At 43.4% G+C, this 20,464-nt stretch overlaps 1 protein-coding gene across 15 annotated transcripts in view; it reads right to left on the bottom strand.

The window, feature by feature from the left end:
• FARP2 (FERM, ARH/RhoGEF and pleckstrin domain protein 2) overlaps positions 1–20,464 on the bottom strand; it is a 147,233-nt gene that overhangs the window by 67,436 nt on the left and 59,333 nt on the right. For all 15 annotated transcript variants that reach the window (XR_013519199.1, XR_013519198.1, XR_013519201.1 and 12 more), the window contains 3 exons: positions 18,843–18,940; positions 14,606–14,720; positions 10,637–10,784 (listed from right to left, as the gene is read on the bottom strand). Coding sequence is in view for 10 of the 15 variants with exons in the window: in XM_078328993.1 (XP_078185119.1) it covers positions 10,637–10,784; positions 14,606–14,720; positions 18,843–18,940 (361 nt within the window). In the remaining 5 variants the exon portion in view is untranslated. The remainder of the gene's footprint in view (positions 1–10,636; positions 10,785–14,605; positions 14,721–18,842; positions 18,941–20,464) is intronic.

Genomic DNA, 20,464 nt, shown 5'->3' with positions numbered 1-20,464 from the left:
CCTACAAAGGACACAAACTCATTGTTTTAACACTGCATAGTAGTATTCCATGGTGTATATCTGCCACATTTTCCCTGTCCAGTCTATCATCGATGGGCATTTGGGTTGGTTCCAAGTCTTTGCTATTGGAAACAGTGCCGCAATGAACATACGTCTGCATGGGTCTTCATAACAGAACAATTTATAATCCTTTGGATATATACCCAGTGAGAGGATTACTGGGTCAAATGGAATTTCTATTTCTAGGTCCTTCAGGAATCACCACACTGTCTTCCATAATGGTTGAATTAATTTAGTATATGTGCTGCTGAAGTGAGCACAGTTGAATGAATTTATATTTCCACCAACAGTGTAAAAGTGTTCCTATTTCTCCACATCCTCCCCAGCATCTGTTGTCTCCAGAATTTTTACTGATCGCCATTCTAACTGGCGTGAGGTGGTATCTCAGTGTGGTTTTAATTTGCATTTCTCTAATGACCAGTGATAATGAGCATTTTTTCATATGTTTGTTGGCCTCATATATGTCTTTTTTTGAGAAGTGTCTGTTCATATCCTTCACCCACTTTTGAATGGGTTTTTTCTTGTAAATCTGTTTTAGTTCTTTGTAGATTCTGAATATCAGCCCTTTGTCAGATGGGTAGATTGCAAAAATTTTTTCCCATTCTATTGGTTGCCAGTTCACTCTAATGATTGTTTCTTTTGCTGTGCAGAAGCTCTGGAGTTTAATTAGATCCCATTTGTCTATTTTGGCTTTAGTTGCCAATGCTTTCGGTGTTTTAGTCATGAAGTTCTTGCCTATGCCTATGTCCTGAATGGTTTTGCCTAGGTTTTCTTCTACAGTTTTTATGGTGTTAGGTCTCATGTTTAAGTCTTTAATGAGTATGGAATGTTTTTCCATCTGTTTGTGTCCTCTCTTATTTCCTTGAGCAGTGGTTTGTAGTTCTCCTTGAAGAGGTCCTTTACATCCTTTGTTGGTTGTATTCCTAGGTATTTTATATTCTTTGTAGCAATTGTGAATGACAGTTCATTCTTGATTTGGTTCTCTTTAAGTCTCTTATTGGTGGATAGGAATGCTTGTGATTTCTGCACATTGATTTTGTACCCTGAGACTTTGCTGAAGTTGCTTATCAGTTTCAGGAGATTTTGGGCTGAGATGATGGGGTCTTCTAAATATACAATCATGTCATCTGCAAACAGAGACAATTTGACTTCCTCCTTTACTAACTGAATATCTTTTTTCTTTTTCTTGCCTGATTTCTCTGGCTAGAACTTCCAATACTATATTGAATGGGAGTAGTGAGAGAGGGAATCCTTGTCTAGTGCCAGATTTCAAAGGGAATGCTTCCAGTTTTTGCCCATTCAGTATAATATTGGCTGTTGGTTTGTCATAAATAGCTTTTATTATTTTGAGATATGTTCCATCAATACCTAGTTTATTGAGGGTTTTTAGCATAAAGGCCTGTTGAATTTTGTCAAAGGCCTTTGCATCTATTGAGATAATCACGTGGTTTTTGTCTTTGGTTCTATTTATGTGGTGAATTATATTTATAGACTTGCGTATGTTGAACCAGCCTTACATCCCCGGGATGAAGCCTACTTGATCATGATGGCAAGCTTTGTGATGTGCTGTTGCAATCAGTTTGCCAGTATTTTATTGAAGATTTTTGCATCTATGTTCATCATGGTTATTGGCCTGAAGTTTTTTTTTCTTGTTGAGTCTCTGCCGGGTTTTGGTATCAGGATGATGTTGGTCTCATAAAATGATTTGGGAAGGATTTCCTCTTTCTGGATTGTTTGGGATAGTTTAAGAAAGAGTGGTACCAGCTCCTTTTTGTATGTCTGGTAGAATTCAGCTGTGAACCCATCTGGACCTAGGCTTTTTTTGGTTGGTAGGCTATTAATTGCTGCCTCAACCTCAGGCCTTGTTACTGGTCTATTCAGGATTTCGAATTCTTCCTGGATTAGGCTTGGGAGGGTGCAAGTGTCCATGAATTTATCCATTTCTTCCAGGTTTTCTGATTTATGTGCATAGAGTTGTTTGTAGTAATCTCTGCTGGTAGGTTGTATTTCTGTGGAATCAGTGGGGATATCCCGTTTATTGTTTTTCACCTATTTGATTCTTCTCTCTTTTCTTATTAATCTGGCTAGTGGTCTATTTTGTTGATCTTTTCAAATAACCAGCTTTTGAATTTATTAATTTTTTGAAGTTTGTCTTGGTGTCTCTATCTCCTTCAGTTCTGCTCTGATCTTAGTTATTTCTTGTCTTCTGCTAGCTTTTGAGTTTATCTTGCTCCTCTAGCTCTTTCAATTTTGATGATGGGGTGATTTTAGATCTTTCCTTGCTTCTCATGTAGGCATTTATTGCTATAAATTTATCCTCTAGGCACTGCTTTAAATGTGTCCCAGAGATTCTGGTATATTGTGTCTTCATTCTGTTTGGTTTTGAAGAACATCTTTATTTCTGCCTTCATTTCACTGTTTATCCAGTAAACATTCAAGAGCCAGCTGTTCAGTTTCGATAAAGTTGTGTGGTTCTGAGTTAGTTTCTTAATCTTGAGTTCTAATGTGATTGCACTGTGGTCTGAGAGACTGTTTGTTATGATTTCTGTTCTTTTGCATTTGCTGAGGAGTGATTTACTTCCAATTATGCGGTCAATTTTAGAGAAGGTGTGATGTGGTGTTCAAAAGAATGTATATTCTGTGGATTTGGAGTGGAGAATTCTGTAAATGTCTATTAGGTTTGCTTGGTCCAGATCTAAGTTCAAGTCCTGAATATCCTTGTTAATTCTCTGCCTTGTTGATCTAATATTGACAATGAGTGTTAAAGTCTCCCAATATTATTGTGTGGGAGTCTAAGTCCCTTTGTAGGTCATTAAGAACTTGCTTTATATATCTGAGTGCTCCTGTATTGGGTGTGTATATATTTAGGATCATTGGCTCTTCTTGTGGCATTGATCCTTTTACCATTATGTAATGCCCTTGTCTCTTTTGATCTTTGTTGGTTTAAAGTCTATTTCTATCAGAGACTAGGATTGTAACTTTTTTTTTTTTTGCTCTACATTTGCTTGGTAAATCTTCCTCCGTCCCTTTATTTTGAGCCTATGTGTATCCTTGCACGTGAGATGGGTTTTCTGAATACAGCACACAGATGGGTTTTGACTTTTTATCCAATTTGCCAGTCTGTGTGTTTTGACTGAGGCATTTAGCCCATTTACATTTAAGGTTAATATTGTTATGTGTGAATTTGATCTTATCATTTTGATGTTAGCTGGTTTTTTGCCCATTAGTTGACACAGTTTCTTCATTGTGTTGATGTTCTTTACCATTTGGCTCATTTTTGGAGTGGCTGGTACTGGTTGTTCCTTTCTTTTTTTTTTTGAGATGGAATTTCGCTCTTGTTACCCAGGCTGGAGTGCAATGGTGCGATCTCAGCTCACCGCAACCTCTGCCTACTGAGTAGCTGGGAATACAGGCAAGCACCACCATGCCCAGCTAATTTTTTTTTTTTGTGTATTTTTAATAGAGACGGGGTTTCACCATGTTGACCATAATGGTCTTGATCTCTTGACCTCGTGATCCACCTGCCTCAGCCTCCCAAAGTGCTGGGATTACAGGCATGAGCCACCGTGCCCACCCCTGGTTGTTCTTTTCTATGTTTAGTGCTTCTTTCAGAAGCTCTTGCAAGGCAGGCCTGGTGGTGACAAAATCTCTCAGCAATTGCTTGTTCATAAAGGATTTTATTTCTCCTTTGCTTATGAAGGTTAGTTTGGCTGGATATGAAATTCTAGGTTGAAAGTTCTTTTTTTTAAGGATGGTGAACATTGGTTCTTCTGGCTCATAGGATTTCTGCAGAGAGATCTGCTGTGAGTCTGATGGGCTTCCCTTTATGGGTAACCCAGCCTTTCTCTCTAGCTACCCTTAGCATTTTTTCCTTCATTTCAACCCTGGTGAATCTCACGATCATGTGCCTTAGTGTTACTCTTTTTAAGGAATATCTTTGTGGTGTTCTCTGTATTTCCTGGACTTGAATGCTGGCCTGCCTTGCCAGGTTTGGGAAGTTCTCCTGGATAATGTCCTCAAGAGTGTTTTCCAGCTTGGATTCATTCTCTCTGTCACATTCAGGTACACCTATCAAATGTAGATTAGGTCTTTTCACATAATCCCATATTTCTTGGAGGCTTTGTTCATTTCTTTTCATCTTCTCTAATCTTGCCTTCTTATTTCATTGAGTTGATCTTCAATCTCTGATATCCTTTCTTCTGCTTGGTCGATTCAGGTATTGAAACTTGTGTGTGCTTCGCAAAGTTCTCGTGTTGTGTTTTTCAGCTCCATCAATTCATTTATCAATTATTCTTTTCTAAGCTGTTTATTCTCATTAGCATTTCATCAAACCTTTTTTCAAGGTTCTTAGTTTCTTTGCATTGGGTTAGAACATGTTCTTTTAGCTTAGAGAAGTTTGCTTTTACCCACTTTCTGAAGTCTATTGTCAATTCATCAGATTCCTTCTCCATCCAGCCTTGTTCTCTTACTGGTGAGGAACTGTGATCCCTTGGAGGAGAGGCATTCTGGTTTTGGGTGTTTTCATCCTTTTTGTGCTGGTTTCTTCCCATCTTTGTGGATTTATCTACCTGTGGTCTTTGAAGTTGGTGACTTTTGGATGGGGTCTCTGAGTAGACGTCCTTTTTGTTGATGAAGTTATTTCTGTTTCTTAGTTTTTCTTCTAACAGTCAGGCTCCTCTGCTTTAGGACTGCTGGAGGTCCACTCCAGGCCCTGCTTGCCTGGGGATCACCTGCAGTGGCTGCATTATAGTAAAGGCTGCTGCCAGTTTCTTCTTCTGTTATCTTTGTCACAGAAGGTTACCCACCAGATGTCACATTCAGGTACGCCTATCAAATGTAGATTAGGTCTTTTCATATAATCCCATATTTCTTGGAGGCTTTGTTCATTTCTTTTCATTTTCTCTAATCTTGCCTTCTTGTTTTATTTCATTGAGTTGATCTTCAATCTCTGATATCCTTTCTTCTGCTTGGTCGATTCAGGTATTGAAACTTGTGTGTGCCTGAACTCTCCTTTATGAGGTGTCTTTTTGGATATATAGGGGTCGGGGAGCTGCTTGAGGAGATAGTATGTCTCTTACAGGAGCTCAAGTGCTGAACTATGAGCTACATTGTTCCGTTCAGAGCTGCTGGGCAGGTACATTTAAGTCTGCTGCAGCAGAGCTGATAACCACCTTTTTTCCCAGGTACTCTGTCCTGAGAAGGTGGTGCTTTATTTATAAGTTCCTGACGTGCTGCTGCCTTTTTTAGAGATGCCCTGCCCAGCAAGGAGGTAGCCTAGTCATAGTTTGCCAGCAGAGGCATTGCTGAGCTGCCGTGGCTCTGCCCAACTACTGTGTGAACTTCCTTGCGGTTTTGTTTATAAAAGATATAGTTAGAACTGCCTCGGTAATGGCAGACTGTCTCTGTAATGGTGGACTGCCTCGGTAGTGGTGGATGCCCTTCCCCCCACAGAGCTGGACAGTCCTAGGTCCATCTATGTTTGCTGTGAAACTCTCAATCCAGAACATTTCAGATTGCTGGTCTTTGTGGGGGTGGGACCTGCCAAGCCAGATCACCTGGCTCCCTGTTTAAGCGCCCTCTTTTTCAGTTGAATGGGTGACTCTGTCTCCCAGGTATTCCAGGCACCAGATGAAACAGCACCCAGATTGTGTGAGTTTTTGTGTGCAGACCTGCTGCACTGGCTGAAACAGGCATGCTGGAGACTCATGGCACTTTTCCACCTGGGAATCTCCTGGTCTGTGGGCAGTAAAAATTTGTTTGGAAATGTGGTGATTACTCACCCTCTGCATTCTCACTGGGAACTGCACTCCAGAGCTATTCCTATTTGGCCATCTTGTATACTCCTCTTCTATTCTTGTCTGCCTATTTCAGAAAGATAGTCTTCAAAGCTCAGATTCTTTCCTCTGCTTGACCTATTCTGCTATTGATACTTGTGACTGTAATATGAAGTTCTTGTGTTGTATTTTTTCAGCTCCATCAGGTCAGTTATGTTTCTCTTAAAACTGGCCATAAGCTCCTGTATTGTTTTATCATGGTTCTTAGCTTCTTTGCACTGGGTTACAACATGCTTTTTATCTAAGCAAAGTTCATTATTACCCACCTTCTGAAGCCTGGTTCTGTCAATAAGCCCATCTCAGCCTCAGCCCATTTCTGTTCCCTTGTTGGAGAGGTGTTGCAGTCATTTGGAGAAAAGGCACTCAAATATCTTGAGTTTTCAGCATTTTTGTATTGACTTTCTCATCCCTGTGGGCTTATCAACCTTGGATATTTGAAGTTGCTAACCTCTGAATGGGCTTTTTATGTTCATGTTGTTGTTTTCTGTTTTCTTTTCTTTTTTTTTTTGATACAGGGTCTCACTTTGTTGCCCAAGGTGGAGTGCAGTGGCATGATCTCAGCTGACTGCAATCTCTGCCTCCCAGGTTTAAACAATTCTCCTTCCTCAGCCTCCCTAGTGGCTGGGACTACAGGCGCCTGCCACTGTACCCAGCTAATTTTTTTATTTTTTATTTTTAGTAGAGATGGGGTTTCATCATGTTGGCCAGGCTGGTCTTGAACTCCTGACCTCAGGTGATCTGCCTGCTTCAGTCTCCCAACAGTGCTGGAATTCCAGGTATGTGTTTGTTTTTTGAGACAGTATCATTGTGCTGCCCAGGCTGGAGTGCAGTGGTGCGATCTCAGCTCATTGCAACCTCTGCCTCCCGGAGAAGGTTAGCTGGTTGTGGTGGCAAGCACAGGTTGTGAGGCAGGAGAATCACTGCCTCAGCCTCCTAAATAGCTGGGACTACAGGTGCCTGCCACCACAACGAGCTAATGTTTGCATTTTCAGTAGAGATGGGGTTTCACCACATTGGCCATACTGCTCTTGAACTCCTGACTTCCGCCCACCTCAGCCTCCGAAAGTGCTGAGATTACAGGTGTGAGCCACTGGGCTTAGTCTTGTTATTTTTCTTTTATTCCTCAGGCCACTTTACTGTAGGGCTGCTGCAGTTTGCTGAGGGTCTGCTCCATACCCCAGTTGCCTCAGTTTTTTCTGAACCTGGAGGTGTCACCAGCAAAGCCTATGAAACAGAAAAGATGGCAGCCAGCTTCTTCTAAAAGCTCCATCCCAAGGGGGCGCTGACTTGAGGCTGGCCCAAATGTATCTGGAGGAGGTGACTGGAGACCCTGGTTGGGAGGTCTCACCCAGTCAGGAGGAATAGGGTCAGGGACCTGCTTAAAGAAGAAGGTTGGCTGCTTTTTGTAGAGCAGGTATGCTATATTTGGGGGAACTCTTCCTTGTCCAGACCATTTATGTTCTCCAAAGCCAACAGGGTGAAACCGCTGAGTCAACCAAACTAGAGATGGTGGTTGCTTCACCCACTGGGAACTCAGATTCATCTCAGGCAGATTCCAGCCTGTTGCTGTTGGCTGGCTAGAATTCTAAGCCAGTAGGTCTTAACTTTTGAGGTGCTGAGGAAGTGGGGCCCACAGAATGACACTGGCTCCCCTGGATTCATCATCCCCCTTCCTAGGGATTTGTACAAACAGATTTCCTGCCTTGCTGGGGGTCCTGGGGCTGAAGTATGTAAAACTCTTGGGTCTCTGTGTGTGCCCCAGTGGCTGCTCTGCCAAGACTGAACACAGCTTTGTGTATTGGACCCAAGGTCCTAGTGGCATGGGCTCACAAGGGGATCCTGATCCGTGGGTTGCGAAGATCTGTGGGAGAAGTGTGGGGTTTCCTGGGTGAGATTGCACAATCATTCACCATTTCCCTTGGCTGGGGGTGGGGGCTCCTGTGGCTCCGTGCTGCTCCTGGGTGGGCCATCGACCCCCACCCTCGCTTTTCTTCATTCTCTGTGGGTTGTTTGCCTAGTTAGTTCCAGTGCAAGAACCTGAATATTTCAGTTGAAGGTGAATTCACTCAACCCTTTTTCATTCCTCTCCATGAGTGCCATGGACTTCAGCTGCTCTAATCAGGCATCTTGAATCCTCCTATATTACAATTTTAAATATCCTCACTTAGAACTGAGGCTGCCACACCTCTGTGGATGATGGAGATGAAATTGTGGAGCCCGAGGTCTGCTGGGGTTGGGTTCTTGTTGTTGCATGTGGGGCCAGGCCCTGAACCTGCTAAAAGTAGCAATACATCAACCAGCACAACTCTTTGGGACAAAGAGGCTGATGACCCCTGCGTGGCATGTGGACCAGGTAGGCGACACAGGGTGGAGATTGACTAGGGGCGCCTATTTTTTAAATTTGCGAGGGTTTTGTGGCAATATAATACAGTAATACATTCACAAGGCTCAAATTCTTAAGGTTCAAAAATGATTCCATGGTGCAAGTCTTCCTCTCAGCCCTGTTGCAAAGCCTGCCAGCTTGGCCACCCTTCCCTGGGGCCATTAATGTCACCAGTTCATTTTGTAGTGTGTAATATAGTACACATATAATTTTCTCTTTTCCCCTCAAGCAGTAACTACTATACACAGTTTTGAATCTTTTTCCATGTAATGATACATCATGAAGGATGCCTCATTATTGGAACATAAAGAGCTGCTTCCATGTTTGTACAGTTGCCCAACATAATGTTTACATGGATGCACCACTATTTATTTAGCTGGCTTTTATTTATTTATTTAGAGACTGGGTCTCACTCCAGGTGCCCAGGCTGTAGTGTAGTGGCACTATCTTGGCACACTGTATCCTCGACCTCCTGGGCTCAGGTGATTCTCCCACCTCAGCCTCGTGAGTAGGTGGGACTACAGGTACACTCCACTCCATTCGATGAATATTTGGTATTTTTAGTACATACGAGGTTTTGCCATGTTGCTCAGGCTGATCTCAAACTCCTGGACTCAAGTAATCTGCCATCCTCAGTCTCCCAAATTGCTGAGATTACAGGTGTGAACCACTGTGACAGGCTATTTAACTGGCTTTCTAGTTAATTCCCCAAATTTTACCATTACAAACAAGGCTAACATAAAAAAAATTACAAGATAAAATTTTACATTTTTGATAAAGAAGCATTCCTATTTCTCACGAGCATGAACTGTGAGCCCTTACTGGGGCTCCTGAGGACATGTTGGCTTGCACTGTAGCTTTGCGGCTATAGGCTGTAAGATTTCAGCCTTTCCCACTCTGCAAAGTCAGGTCCCACTCACTGATTCATTTCCCAGCTTCCAAATATTGCTGATGTCCCTCATCTTTTGTGGGCTCTTTTCCCATTCTTTGTTCTTATGGATTTAAATGTTTCAAAAATTCCTTCACTGTCATTGTGTTCAGAGTTTTAAGGGAATAAAAATAAATACACGTATTCAGTCTGCTTTTTTCAATGTGAAGTTTCTAATCTTTTGTTTTTACAACTTCTATATGTTGCATTATTTGTCTTTTTCTGGAAATGTGGCAATGGCTCAGTCTGGATATGAGGTTTTCATCTTTGTGCTATAGGGGAACATTTATCAGCAGATGTAGGCAGGGTACGCTCGACCCTCCACTTGAAGGCATGGATTGCTAAGGTTAGTCTCTAGCGGATTTTTATTTTTCTCTAATCACATTTAGTATGAAATGTAACACAATATTCTAAGTTTAAAATTAACTTTTTTTCTGACAGGAAATTGAAACTTGATAATAAACATGGCTTGATGAGGGAGGTCTGAATCAGACCAAGCCCTTTGATGGTTACAGGTTAAAACAAGCTCACAAAGAAACAGCAGGTCATACAGGCAATGGGTTCCCAGACTGCAAGAGTGACAATTCCCACGACATTCAGCATTAAGGAGACCTTTTCAGGATTACCACAGTCTATCAGAGGTCCAAAATTTTACGAGGGCCAGTGACTGGAGTGCTCCCAAAAGGAGGGACCAGACAAGTTGGACATACTTAGTCTGGGTGAGAGAGGACTTGGGGAACCCCAACAAGAGTTTTCAGGTATGTGAAGGGCCTGAATAAGGAGAAAAGCTCCTCCTACTCTGCACTAGCAGTCACTCTTAAGATTCTTGGACATCACAAACCCCAGTACACACACACATAACTACAAAGAACTGAGCAGGCTGTGATCACCATTTATGTAATTATTTACCTATGCATCACAACGAATACAAACACCTCAGAAGACAACACTGACTCTTATCACAAGCAATCCCTCTGATACTTTCAATTTTGTTTACTTAAATGATGACTGTGATCCACTATAAATAAGCACTTACAGTCTGGCACAGATCACACCCACAGCACAGACTCCTCCACTAGAAAAAAAAAATGGGGTTGTGGTTCAGGATTCTAAGAATGGGAGGTCTCAGAGGGCAGTGGGCAGCCCTGGTGGGGCAGGAAGCAGTGGGGAATCCAGGGAGGCGGGAGGCAGTCCCAAGAAGCAGTGAGCTCCTGATATGGGGGATATTCACACTTGTGTCAGAGAAGGATAAGAGAACAATTTTCCCACCAAGTAAGAGGTTGGATCAGATGATATGCAAAGCCCCTCTTCTGAATCCAGGACCTTACTCATCAGGACAAAAATTTACCAGCATGTATAAAAACAAACCCTACCAGGTTGCAGAATACCTCCTCTGCCCTGTTCTCACCCCTTCCTTCCCCACTGGCCTACCTGGAACACAAGTACACCCATGTGGGAAACTGCCAGTTGAATCTTGGTTCCTTCCCTGTCAGAAGCCATGTGGAATCTGATGCCGTACATTTCCAACTTTCGAGCAATTTCAAGCACCTGGAAATCCGACTCAGCAGGTGTCTGGCCCCTGTAATGAAAGACGGTGGAATCATACCACTACAAACACTTGATCTCTAAAAGAGCCAAAATGCATTATAGAAGTGATCAGGAAAACAAAATGAAACAACAATGAAGGCTTTGTGTGTTTAGGAGGCAGATTGCTGTCTGGATGTTTACCTGCCACGAAAACAACATAACACATGTAAAGGCCAAAGACATCCTCTGTTTTCTTCTGTTCTGTAACTACTCTGTAATGGGTGGAACACTTTCTCTGCATACACTACCTACTCAGCCCTACATTTGCTCGAGAGTGACAAGGGTTACACACAAACACTACAGGCAGAGACAAACTTTAAATCAGAAGAAATACCACAGAGGGCTGATGCGGTGGCTCACACCCGTAATCCCAGCACTTTGGGAGGCCGAGGTGGATGGATCACCTGAAGTCAGGAGTTTGAGACCAGTCTGGCCAAGATGGCGAAACCCCGTTTCTACTAAAAATACAAAAATTAGCTGGGTATGGTGACAGGTGCCTGTAATTCCAACTACTTGAGAGGCTGAGGCAGGAGAACTGCTTGAACCCAGGAGGTGAAGGCTGCAGTGAGTTGAGATCACGCCATTGCACTCTAGCCCGGGCAACAGACCGAGACTGTCCAAAAAAAAAAAGAAAAGAAAAGAAATACCATAGATAACACTAATATCTCATCACACTCATTTTCTTTTTCATTGTATTATTATTATTATTATTATTATTATTATTATTATTATTATTTGAGATGGAGTCTTGCTCTGTCACCCAGGCTGGAGTGCAGTGGCATGATCTCAGCTCACTGCAACCTCCGCCTCCCAGGTTCAAGGGGATTCTCCTGCCTCAGCCTCCTGAGTAGCTGGGATGACAGGCATGTGTGACCACACCAAGTTAACTTTTTTTATTTTTAGTAGAGATGGGGTTTGCTCTGTTGGTCGGGCTGGCCTCAAACTCTTGACCTCAGGTGATTCACCTGCCTTGGTCACCCAAAGTGCTGAAATTACAGGCATGAGCCACTGCACTTAGCCAACATTTTTTCATTAAAAAATATATATATATATATTTTTTACCATCTGGAATACCTGTGCCTTATAAACCCGATTTATCACTCACTCACTCACTCACTTATTTAGAGATAGGGTCTTGCTCTGACACCCAGGTTGGAGTGTATGGCATAATCTTGGCTCACTGCAAGCTCTGCCTTCCAGGCTCAAGTGAGCCTTCCACCTTAGTCTCCTGAGTAGCTGAGACCACTGGCATGTACCACCACACCTGGCTAATTTTTTTTGTAGAGAGGGGTTTGTCATGGTGCCCAGGCTGGATGTGCACTCCTAGACTCAAACGATCCACTCGCCTCGGGCTCCTAAATTGCTGGGATTACAGGCATGACCCACTGTGCCTGGCTTTTTTCTGCAGTTTCAAAGATCCAAAAGCAATGTGGTAAAGTCAAGAAAAACACTTTTTAAATATCCTATTCAGTAATTATAAAGGTGTTTTCAGTGGATCATGGAAAAACCATTAGAATCATAACATAATGTAAAAAATGTATAATGATTAAAATAAAGGTACAATATGTCTTTAAAAAAAACATGAAGAACACACACACCTGTCCTGAGGGTCCAGTTCTTTCTTTTTCCACAGGCAGGCTTCTCAACATAAGTGCCCAAAGATGCAAAGATGCTGTCACTGTCTCCTCACTGCATTTTCAGTGTATTTGAACCTAGACTTCAACCTCAACACTCACTGAAGCTGCTGAAGGTGACACCTGCTCCTACGCCTACCTCCCCAGGCCTGGTGGCAAGCCACCACACAAGAAGCTGTAGCCACCATCCTAAAACATGCTCTCTTGGCACTTGTGCCCTCCCATGCTCCGGCTGCTGAAGGCTCCTGTGGGTGCCTCCTCCTTCACTTAGCCTCTCAATGTCAGCTCTTCAGGGGTTCATCCTGGGCTCTCCTCCCCTTCTGACCTATATCTGCCCTCTGCCTAGCTGACTTCACCCACCACACAGGTTCACCCAGCCTATGTGCTGAGAACACTCCCCCCAGTATCCCAAACCCACCCGTCCACTAGGGACTGTCCCTCAGGTTGAGCAGTATGCAGTACAATGCCCAATTCCCCCTCCCTTAAGTCCAGCCCCTGCTGTGTGTCTCAGCAGGGAGGGACTGCCCCCAACCCTAGGAATGCAGACTGAACTGGTGGTCGTTTCCTGCTGGGATAGCACATAACGCTAGGAGAGGGCCCTTTGCTCTATGGGTCAAGGTCTAGATGTAATACTCAGAGCAGCTGTATCTTCCTCGCTACCCTCCAGAATAATGGCAACCCAGAAGATGCTGGAAAGAGGCATAGCCAAGGGTATGCAGGAGGACAGGGCGGGAAGCCCTACCACGCACTGTCCTGCAAGGAGGCCTCCTCAGGGTCAGATCCGGAGACTGGATGAGAAGCACCAACTTACACACATGGGATGCCCCACACTGTCATGTCGGAGAGGGAGCTCTGCAAGCACCGTCTCACCGTATGCACGATGGGGTAAGACAGTGCATGCCATGCAGTGGGTTTGAGGACTACACACAAATGCTGGTAAGAGCTGTCCGTAATTGTCACCACGGCACCTCTAGTATCAGCTGGCACTTCTACCTCCAGCCCTTGAACCAAAACTGCCCATGCCATACTGGAACCTCCCTCTCTTCCCTGCTTCCCTGCTTCCTTCCCAGGCTGGTGCTTTGCCTGGAATGCTTCCTCCCTCACTTTGTCCGCCTCGGTCCTCCCCTGAGCCTCTTTGAGCCTCCCTTTGGCCTTCTTTCAGCTCACGGTATATGAGCTATGCTCATCTGTAGGAACAGGTTTGTCTATCTCATGACTGCCATGCTGCTGGGCACACAAAAGGCACTCCCCTGCACACCTACGAGATCTTCCACGCTGGGGGTGGTGAGATGCATGAAATGCACAGTCTCATGGGGTTAGGTGAGATCTGGAGAGGCAGGCATCTCAGTCTGTGCTGCTCAAACCAACTCCCCAGCACTGACAGCAGTGGTGGATGCATCGCTGGCACTCATACTTTGAAGATGCGAAAGGGCAGCTGCCAGCAGAACCCAGTAGAACATTAACAACTCACATGAACACACATGATCTGACAAACAAACCCACATCTCAACAGGATGTGTTACAAAGGCAAGACTAAGTCCTCCAGACCGACTTTCACCAGCTGAGTGCTCCCTTTGGTGACTAAAGCTTCCAGCCATCTGGGCCAGAGCCCATGTCCCTTTCCCACACTGTTCTTCAATCCTTTTTCCTTAGCACTTTCTCTAGGTCTCTCTCACTTCAATTCAGAAAAACCCACCAGCGTCAAGTCTTAGAGAAATCAAAACAAGATGAGACGAAGGACATGGTGCCAGATGATTCCCAATGCCCTGACACAGGTAGACACTGTTAGCCTCACACAGTCCCCTCCTCCTCCACTACAGCACGATGTCTTCCCTGTAGAGGACCCTTTCTGCCACACTGCAGGGACAATGCAGCAGCTGAGACCCCTACAACAGCACCCCATCCTGCTCACTAGCATACTCCTCCCCCAGGCCCTGATATCTTTTCCAGCACCTTCTAAAGCAACACATTTTACAGGTGTGAAGGTGCTTCATGCCAGGGCTGCAAGCTCGGTGTGTCTGCCAAGCTGCTTCTGGTGGCAGCTGCATATCCCGAGGCTGGGAGCAATGGTCCTCATGTTAGAATCTTCCAGAAGTCAGAACAACAGTCCTTTCTCATTACACACTCTTTAGTCATTACTGTGGTGACAAGGTGCTGACAGACAATTGTGATGACTTACACATGCTTCCGATGGAATTCTAGTATCTTCTCAAGGCAGCGCTGCTGGCCAGGCAAATACTCATTGGCTTTGAGGTGCTCACGGTCCAGTGTCTCATCGTAATCTCCTATTTCCGCTGAGATAAAAGTCAATAATTCTAATTTTTAAATAAACTTCAAGCATTTATACATGTCAGTGCATACATTAAAAGTAAAAAAAAAATCTGTAGCAAAATAGCAAATAAATAGCAAAAATTTGTAGCAAAATAATATAACCCTAAAAAAGCACGGTTTTATATTTTATCTTTCCAAATATTTTATGCTATTAAAAAGCAAATATAATGGGAAATAAAGAGGATTTCTCGAAGAACAAAGGCCTGGTGAGTAACTCCAGGGAGGCAAATGATGAGTCATGAGTTTAATGTGTTTTTATTATTCTGAGACAAGGTCTCATTCTGTCGCTCAGGTTGGAGTGCAGTGGTGCAATCATCACTGCAGCCTCAACCTCCTGGGCTCAAGCAATCTGCCCGCCTCAACCTCCTAGGTAGCTGAGACTACAGGTATGCACCATCATGCCCAGATAATTTTTGTATTTTTTGTAGAGATGAGGTTTTGCCGCATTGCCTAGGCTGGTCTCAAACTCCCGGACTTAAGCAATCCTCTTCCCTTGGCTTCTCAAATGTGCTAGGAGTATAGGTGTGAACTACTGCACCTGGACTATTATCATTTTTAAACCATACCTTAAACAAGTTGTCTTAAGGTTATGACCAGAATGAAGTATTTATTTAGAATAATGTATTTTAAATGATTTTTTCCTTAGGCCTTCTCAAATTTCTTAATAACATCTCTTTCTAATTTCATGTATTTTAAGGCCACAGTATCTTAATAACATAAAGTCTAATAATTTAAAGCAATATGCTTTTATTTTGACACAATCTCATATTCACAGATCAGTTACAAGCACAGTACAGTTTTTCCTCCTTTGAGCTATATGAGAGTGAGTTGCTAACATGTAACTTCCATACCTCAGTATGGACTTCCTATAAACTAGGACATTTGATATGGTTTGGCTGTGTCTCCACCCAAATCTCATCTGAATTGTAACTCCCACAAGTCCCACATGTTGTAGGAGGGACCTGGTGGGAGGTAACTGAATCATGGGGACAGGTCTTTCCTGTGCTATTCTTGTGACAGAGAATCAGTCTCACTATCTGATCTGATGGTTTTTTAAGGAGTAGTTTCCCTGCACAAGCTCTCTCTTGTTGCCACCATGTAAGAAGTGCCTTTTGCTTTCCACCATAATTGTACGGCCTCCCCAGCCATGTGGAACTGTGAGTCCATTAAACCACTTTTTCTTTATAAATTACTCAGTCTCGGGTATGTCTTTATCAGTAGCATGAAAACGGACTAATACAGCAGTAAATTGGTAACAGTAGAATCAGGCACTACTGTAGATACATAAAAATGTGGAAGCTACTCTGGAACTGGGTAACAGGCAGGGGTTGGAACAGTTTGAAGGGCTCAGAAGAAGAGAGGAAAATGTGGGAAACTTTAGAACTTTCTAGAGACTTGCTGAATGGCTTTGCCCAAAATGCTGATAGTAAGTAATATGGACAATAAAGTACAGGCTGAGGTGGTTTCACATGGAAATGAGAAACTTGTTGGGAATTGCAGCAAAGGTGCCTCTTGTTATGTTTTAGCAGAGACTGGAGGTATTTTGCTCCTGCCCTAGAGACTTGTAGAAATTCAAACTTGAGAAAGACGATTTAGCATATCTGGCAGAAGAAATTTCTAAGCAGCACAGAATTCAAGAGGTGACTTGGGTGCTGTTAAAGGCATTCAGTTTTATAAGGGAAGCAGGGCGTCAAAAGTTCGGAAAATTTGAAGCCTGACAATATGATGGAAAAGAATATCCCATTTTCTGAGGAGAAATCCAAGCCAGCTGCAGAAATTTGCATAAGTAACAAGAAGTTAAATGTTAAATCCAAAGATAATGGGGAAAATGTCTCCAGGGTATGTCAGAGGTCTTCATGGAAGACCCTCCCATCACAGGCCCAGAGGCCTAGGAGGAAAAAAATGGTTTTGTGGGCTGGGCTCAGGGCCCCTCTGCCATGTGCAGTCTAGGCCCTTGGTGCCCCGCGTCCCAGCCACTCCAGCCATGGCTGAAAGGGGCCAATGCAGAGCTCAGGCTGCGGTTTCAGAGGGTGCAAGCCCCAAGCTTTGGCAGTTTCTATGTGGTGTTGAGCCTATGAGTGCACAAAAGTCAAGAATTGGGGTTTGGGAACCTCTGCCTATATTTCAGAGGATGTATGGAAATGCCTGGAAGCCCAGGCAGAAGTTTGCAGCAGGAGCAGAGCTCTCATGGAGAAACTCTGTTAGGGCAGTATGGGAGGGAAATGTGGGGTCAGAGCCCCCACACAAAGTCCCTGCTGGTGCCCCACCTAGTGGGGCTATGAGAAGAGGGCCACCATCCTCCAGACTCTAGAATGGACCCACTGACAGCTGGAGAAGCCACAGACACTCATCAGCCTGTGAAAGCAGCCAGGAGTGGTGCTGTACCCTGCAAAGCCACAGGGGCTGAGCCCAAGGCCATGGGAGCCCACCTCTTGCATTAGTGTGACCTGGATGTGAGACTTGGAGTCAAAGGACATCATTTTGGAGCTTTAAGATTTTACTGCCCTGCTGGATTTCGGACTTGCCTGGGGCCTGTAGCCCCTTTGTTTTGGCCAATTTCTTCCATTTGGAATGGCTGTATTTACCCAATACTTGTATCTTCACTGTATCTATGAAGTAACTAACTTGCTTTTGATTTTACAAGTTCATAGGCGGAAGGGACTTGCCTTGTCTCAGATGAGATGTTGGACTGTGGACTTCTGAGTTAATGCTGAAATGAGTTAAGACCTTGGGGGACTGTTAGGAAGGCAAGACTGGTTTTGAAATATGAGGACATGAGATTTGGGAGGAGCCAGGGTTGGAATGACACGGTTTGGCTGTGTCCCCAGGCAAACCTCATCTTGAATTGTAACTCCCACGGTCCCACATATTGTGGGACGGACCCAGTTGGAAGTAACTGAATCACAGGGGTGGGTCTTTTCTGTGCTGTTCTTGTAATAGTGAGTAAGTCTTATGAGATCTGATGGTTTTATAAGAGGGATTTTCCCTGTACAAGGTCTCCCTTGCTGCTACCATGTACATCTTTATCAGCAGTGTGCAAACAGACTAATACGACATTCTTACCCGCAGCCTCGTAAAACCACCCAGATCAGGAACAGGCTATGATCTGAGGCTCCATCACAGACGTGGACACCAGTCATATTTTACCAACTGCCCAATTATGTTTTTTTAATAGCAAAAGACCTGGTTCAGTCATACGTTGTATTTGTTGCCATGTGTCTACCTGAGAAACCTTTCAGCCAAATAAGTAAGAAACAAAGTCACTTTGAAAACTTTTATTGATAATCAACACGTCCCCTGGTGGAGGGCAGCAAACCCATAATAAAATTTACTTTCTGAAGAAAGTGTGTCTGGGGAAGGACCGAGGAAGCTGCAAATAATCTATATACTTATTAATTCCTAAAAATTTGGACACTTTCCATATTTCCTGCATTCAAATTTCAGAAACATCAGTTGTGTGCTAGGAAGCTGTGGTCCCACCTCTAGTCCAGGAGCAACTTAGGTATTTCTGTTTTTCTATTCCCATTGCTCGGGGCATGGCAAGGCATGTACTCATTTCTCAGAACCTCCTCTTACAGTTCTCATGGTTTATTTTTGAAGTAACTATAATTCTTCACACAGTTCTGAACCATCTTTTGATCTGTGTGAGATACTGAAGAAATATCTTCTTTTTTCTTACCGGCTAATGCTTAACTAATCTGAGAGGACTATAACTTTTATCCCAGTGAGGCCCTTTCCAGGGTTTGCTGAGAGTCTGGTTTATAGTCTGACTCCTAGACTGAAGATGCATTGTTGGTAAAATGCACAAAAGCATAAAACCCAAAAGATGGAATGTGGCTACAGATTTTGACTTTGACCTGTTTGCTGGGTGGAAACTACTTGCTCCTCAAGGGACTCCTCAAGGAGCTCCACTTTATAGAAGTTAATCTTTAGCTTATAAAGAATTTTGAAATTGAAACGCCTCATTCTATGGCCAGGCTCATTAACTAGACACGTGCTTCAGCAACTAATTGCAGTTATTCTGAGTGCAGGTACATCTGTGCCATGCTCAGTGTATGCTCCCCTACCAGTTGGGTGATACTCACACTGCAGAAGATGGGACGTGAGAAGGGCTGATGTGGTGTCAGCACAGGTCAAACGCTCTTCCAGCAGGTCCCTCTTAAGCTGCAAGGCAAACAAGTATCTAGAAGAGAGTTCAAAATAAGACAGAGATCAACTCCAAACATTCTCTGAATGTAACATAGACATGTCTTCACAGCAAGACAGCAAATGACCCCTAGAAAGTGGCAGTGACCCAACAGTGAGCAAAATGCAAGGCCATCACAAAACAGCGAAGTCACAAAAGGCCTTTCATGAAACAAACAGTCGCCATGTGAAAGTCAGATGACAAACCAACTCAGCAGACTCAAAGTCACACGCATGGGAGAGTGCACAGAAAGTGCTGAACACACTGAGGCACTCTGATGCGAATAAAAAAAAAAAAAAGAAAGAAATTGGCTGGGTGTGGTGGACCACACCTGTAATCCTAGCACTTTGGGAGGCTGGGGTAGATGGATCACCTGGGATCAGGAGTTGAAGACCAGTCTGACCAACATGGTGAAACCCTGTCTCTACTAAAAATGCAAAAATTGGCCGGGTGTGGCGGTACAGGCCTGTATTCCTAGCTACTGGGAGGCTGAGGGAGGACAACTGCCTGAACCTGGGAGGCGGAGGCTGCAGTGAGCTGAGATCATGCCACTGCACTCCAGGTTGGGCAACAAAAACGAAATTCCATCTTGGAGGGTTAAAAAAAAAAAAAAAAAGAAATTAGCCTTTTCAGGCATACCACCTAGTCATATAATTACACATCTGTAGCCATACCTTCAAGGAGGAATGTGACAAATTCACATTACTTCTGTTACCAACACAAAACTGCACTCACAATTTTGGACAAAACGGGAGAAATATCCAATGAAAATACAGCTTAAAGCATGGCCGTGAAAGTTTTTTAACAGATTGATAGTATCTGGTGTTGGCTAGGATCTGAGAAACAGGCACTTTGGAATACCATTAGAGAATGTAATGAGAGAAGGCAATTGAAAATATTTATATGTTTATTTATTCCATCAGCAAATAATTACTGAGCGTGAATTATGTTCTAGATGCTGTTCTGGGAGCTGGAAATGCAATGGTAAGCAAGACCAACTCCCTGCCCCCAATGGAATCCATGCTCCAGTGCACACTATTCACATTTACTACATTCTTTTCAAATTCAGGATGTGTATACCCTTTAACATAGCAATTCCATTTTTACAAACTTTCCTACAGTAATATTGCCACAGTTCACAAAGATATGTGAACAATGTTTCTTTGCAGCATTATAATGGAGAAAAATTGGAAATAAATACAGATGAATATGAGAATGATTAAGTTACAGCCTAATTTAGTATGTTTCTATATACAATATGGAAAAATGTCCATGGCATGTTTAATAAGTGGGGGACAAAAACCAACCTACAGTTCAAGATGTAACATTTGATACTGCTTTGTAACATCTACAATCTCTTTAAAGTTCTTGTTCCTATGTGTTTATTGTACCTCTCTGCTTTCATCTGAAGGATACACACTTATGTGGCGAGTAGGGTGGTGAGTGAGTGAAAACTTTTGACTTATTTTGTTTACTTATTTTTTGAGGCAGGATCTCACTCTGTTGTCCAGGCTGCAGTGC

This window comes from Callithrix jacchus, chromosome 6 (assembly GCF_049354715.1).
Source record: "Callithrix jacchus isolate 240 chromosome 6, calJac240_pri, whole genome shotgun sequence".
Lineage (NCBI taxonomy): Eukaryota > Metazoa > Chordata > Mammalia > Primates > Cebidae > Callithrix > Callithrix jacchus.
The sequence above is the reverse complement of the archived record's forward strand: the minus strand, read 5'-3'. Positions and strand labels throughout refer to the sequence as shown.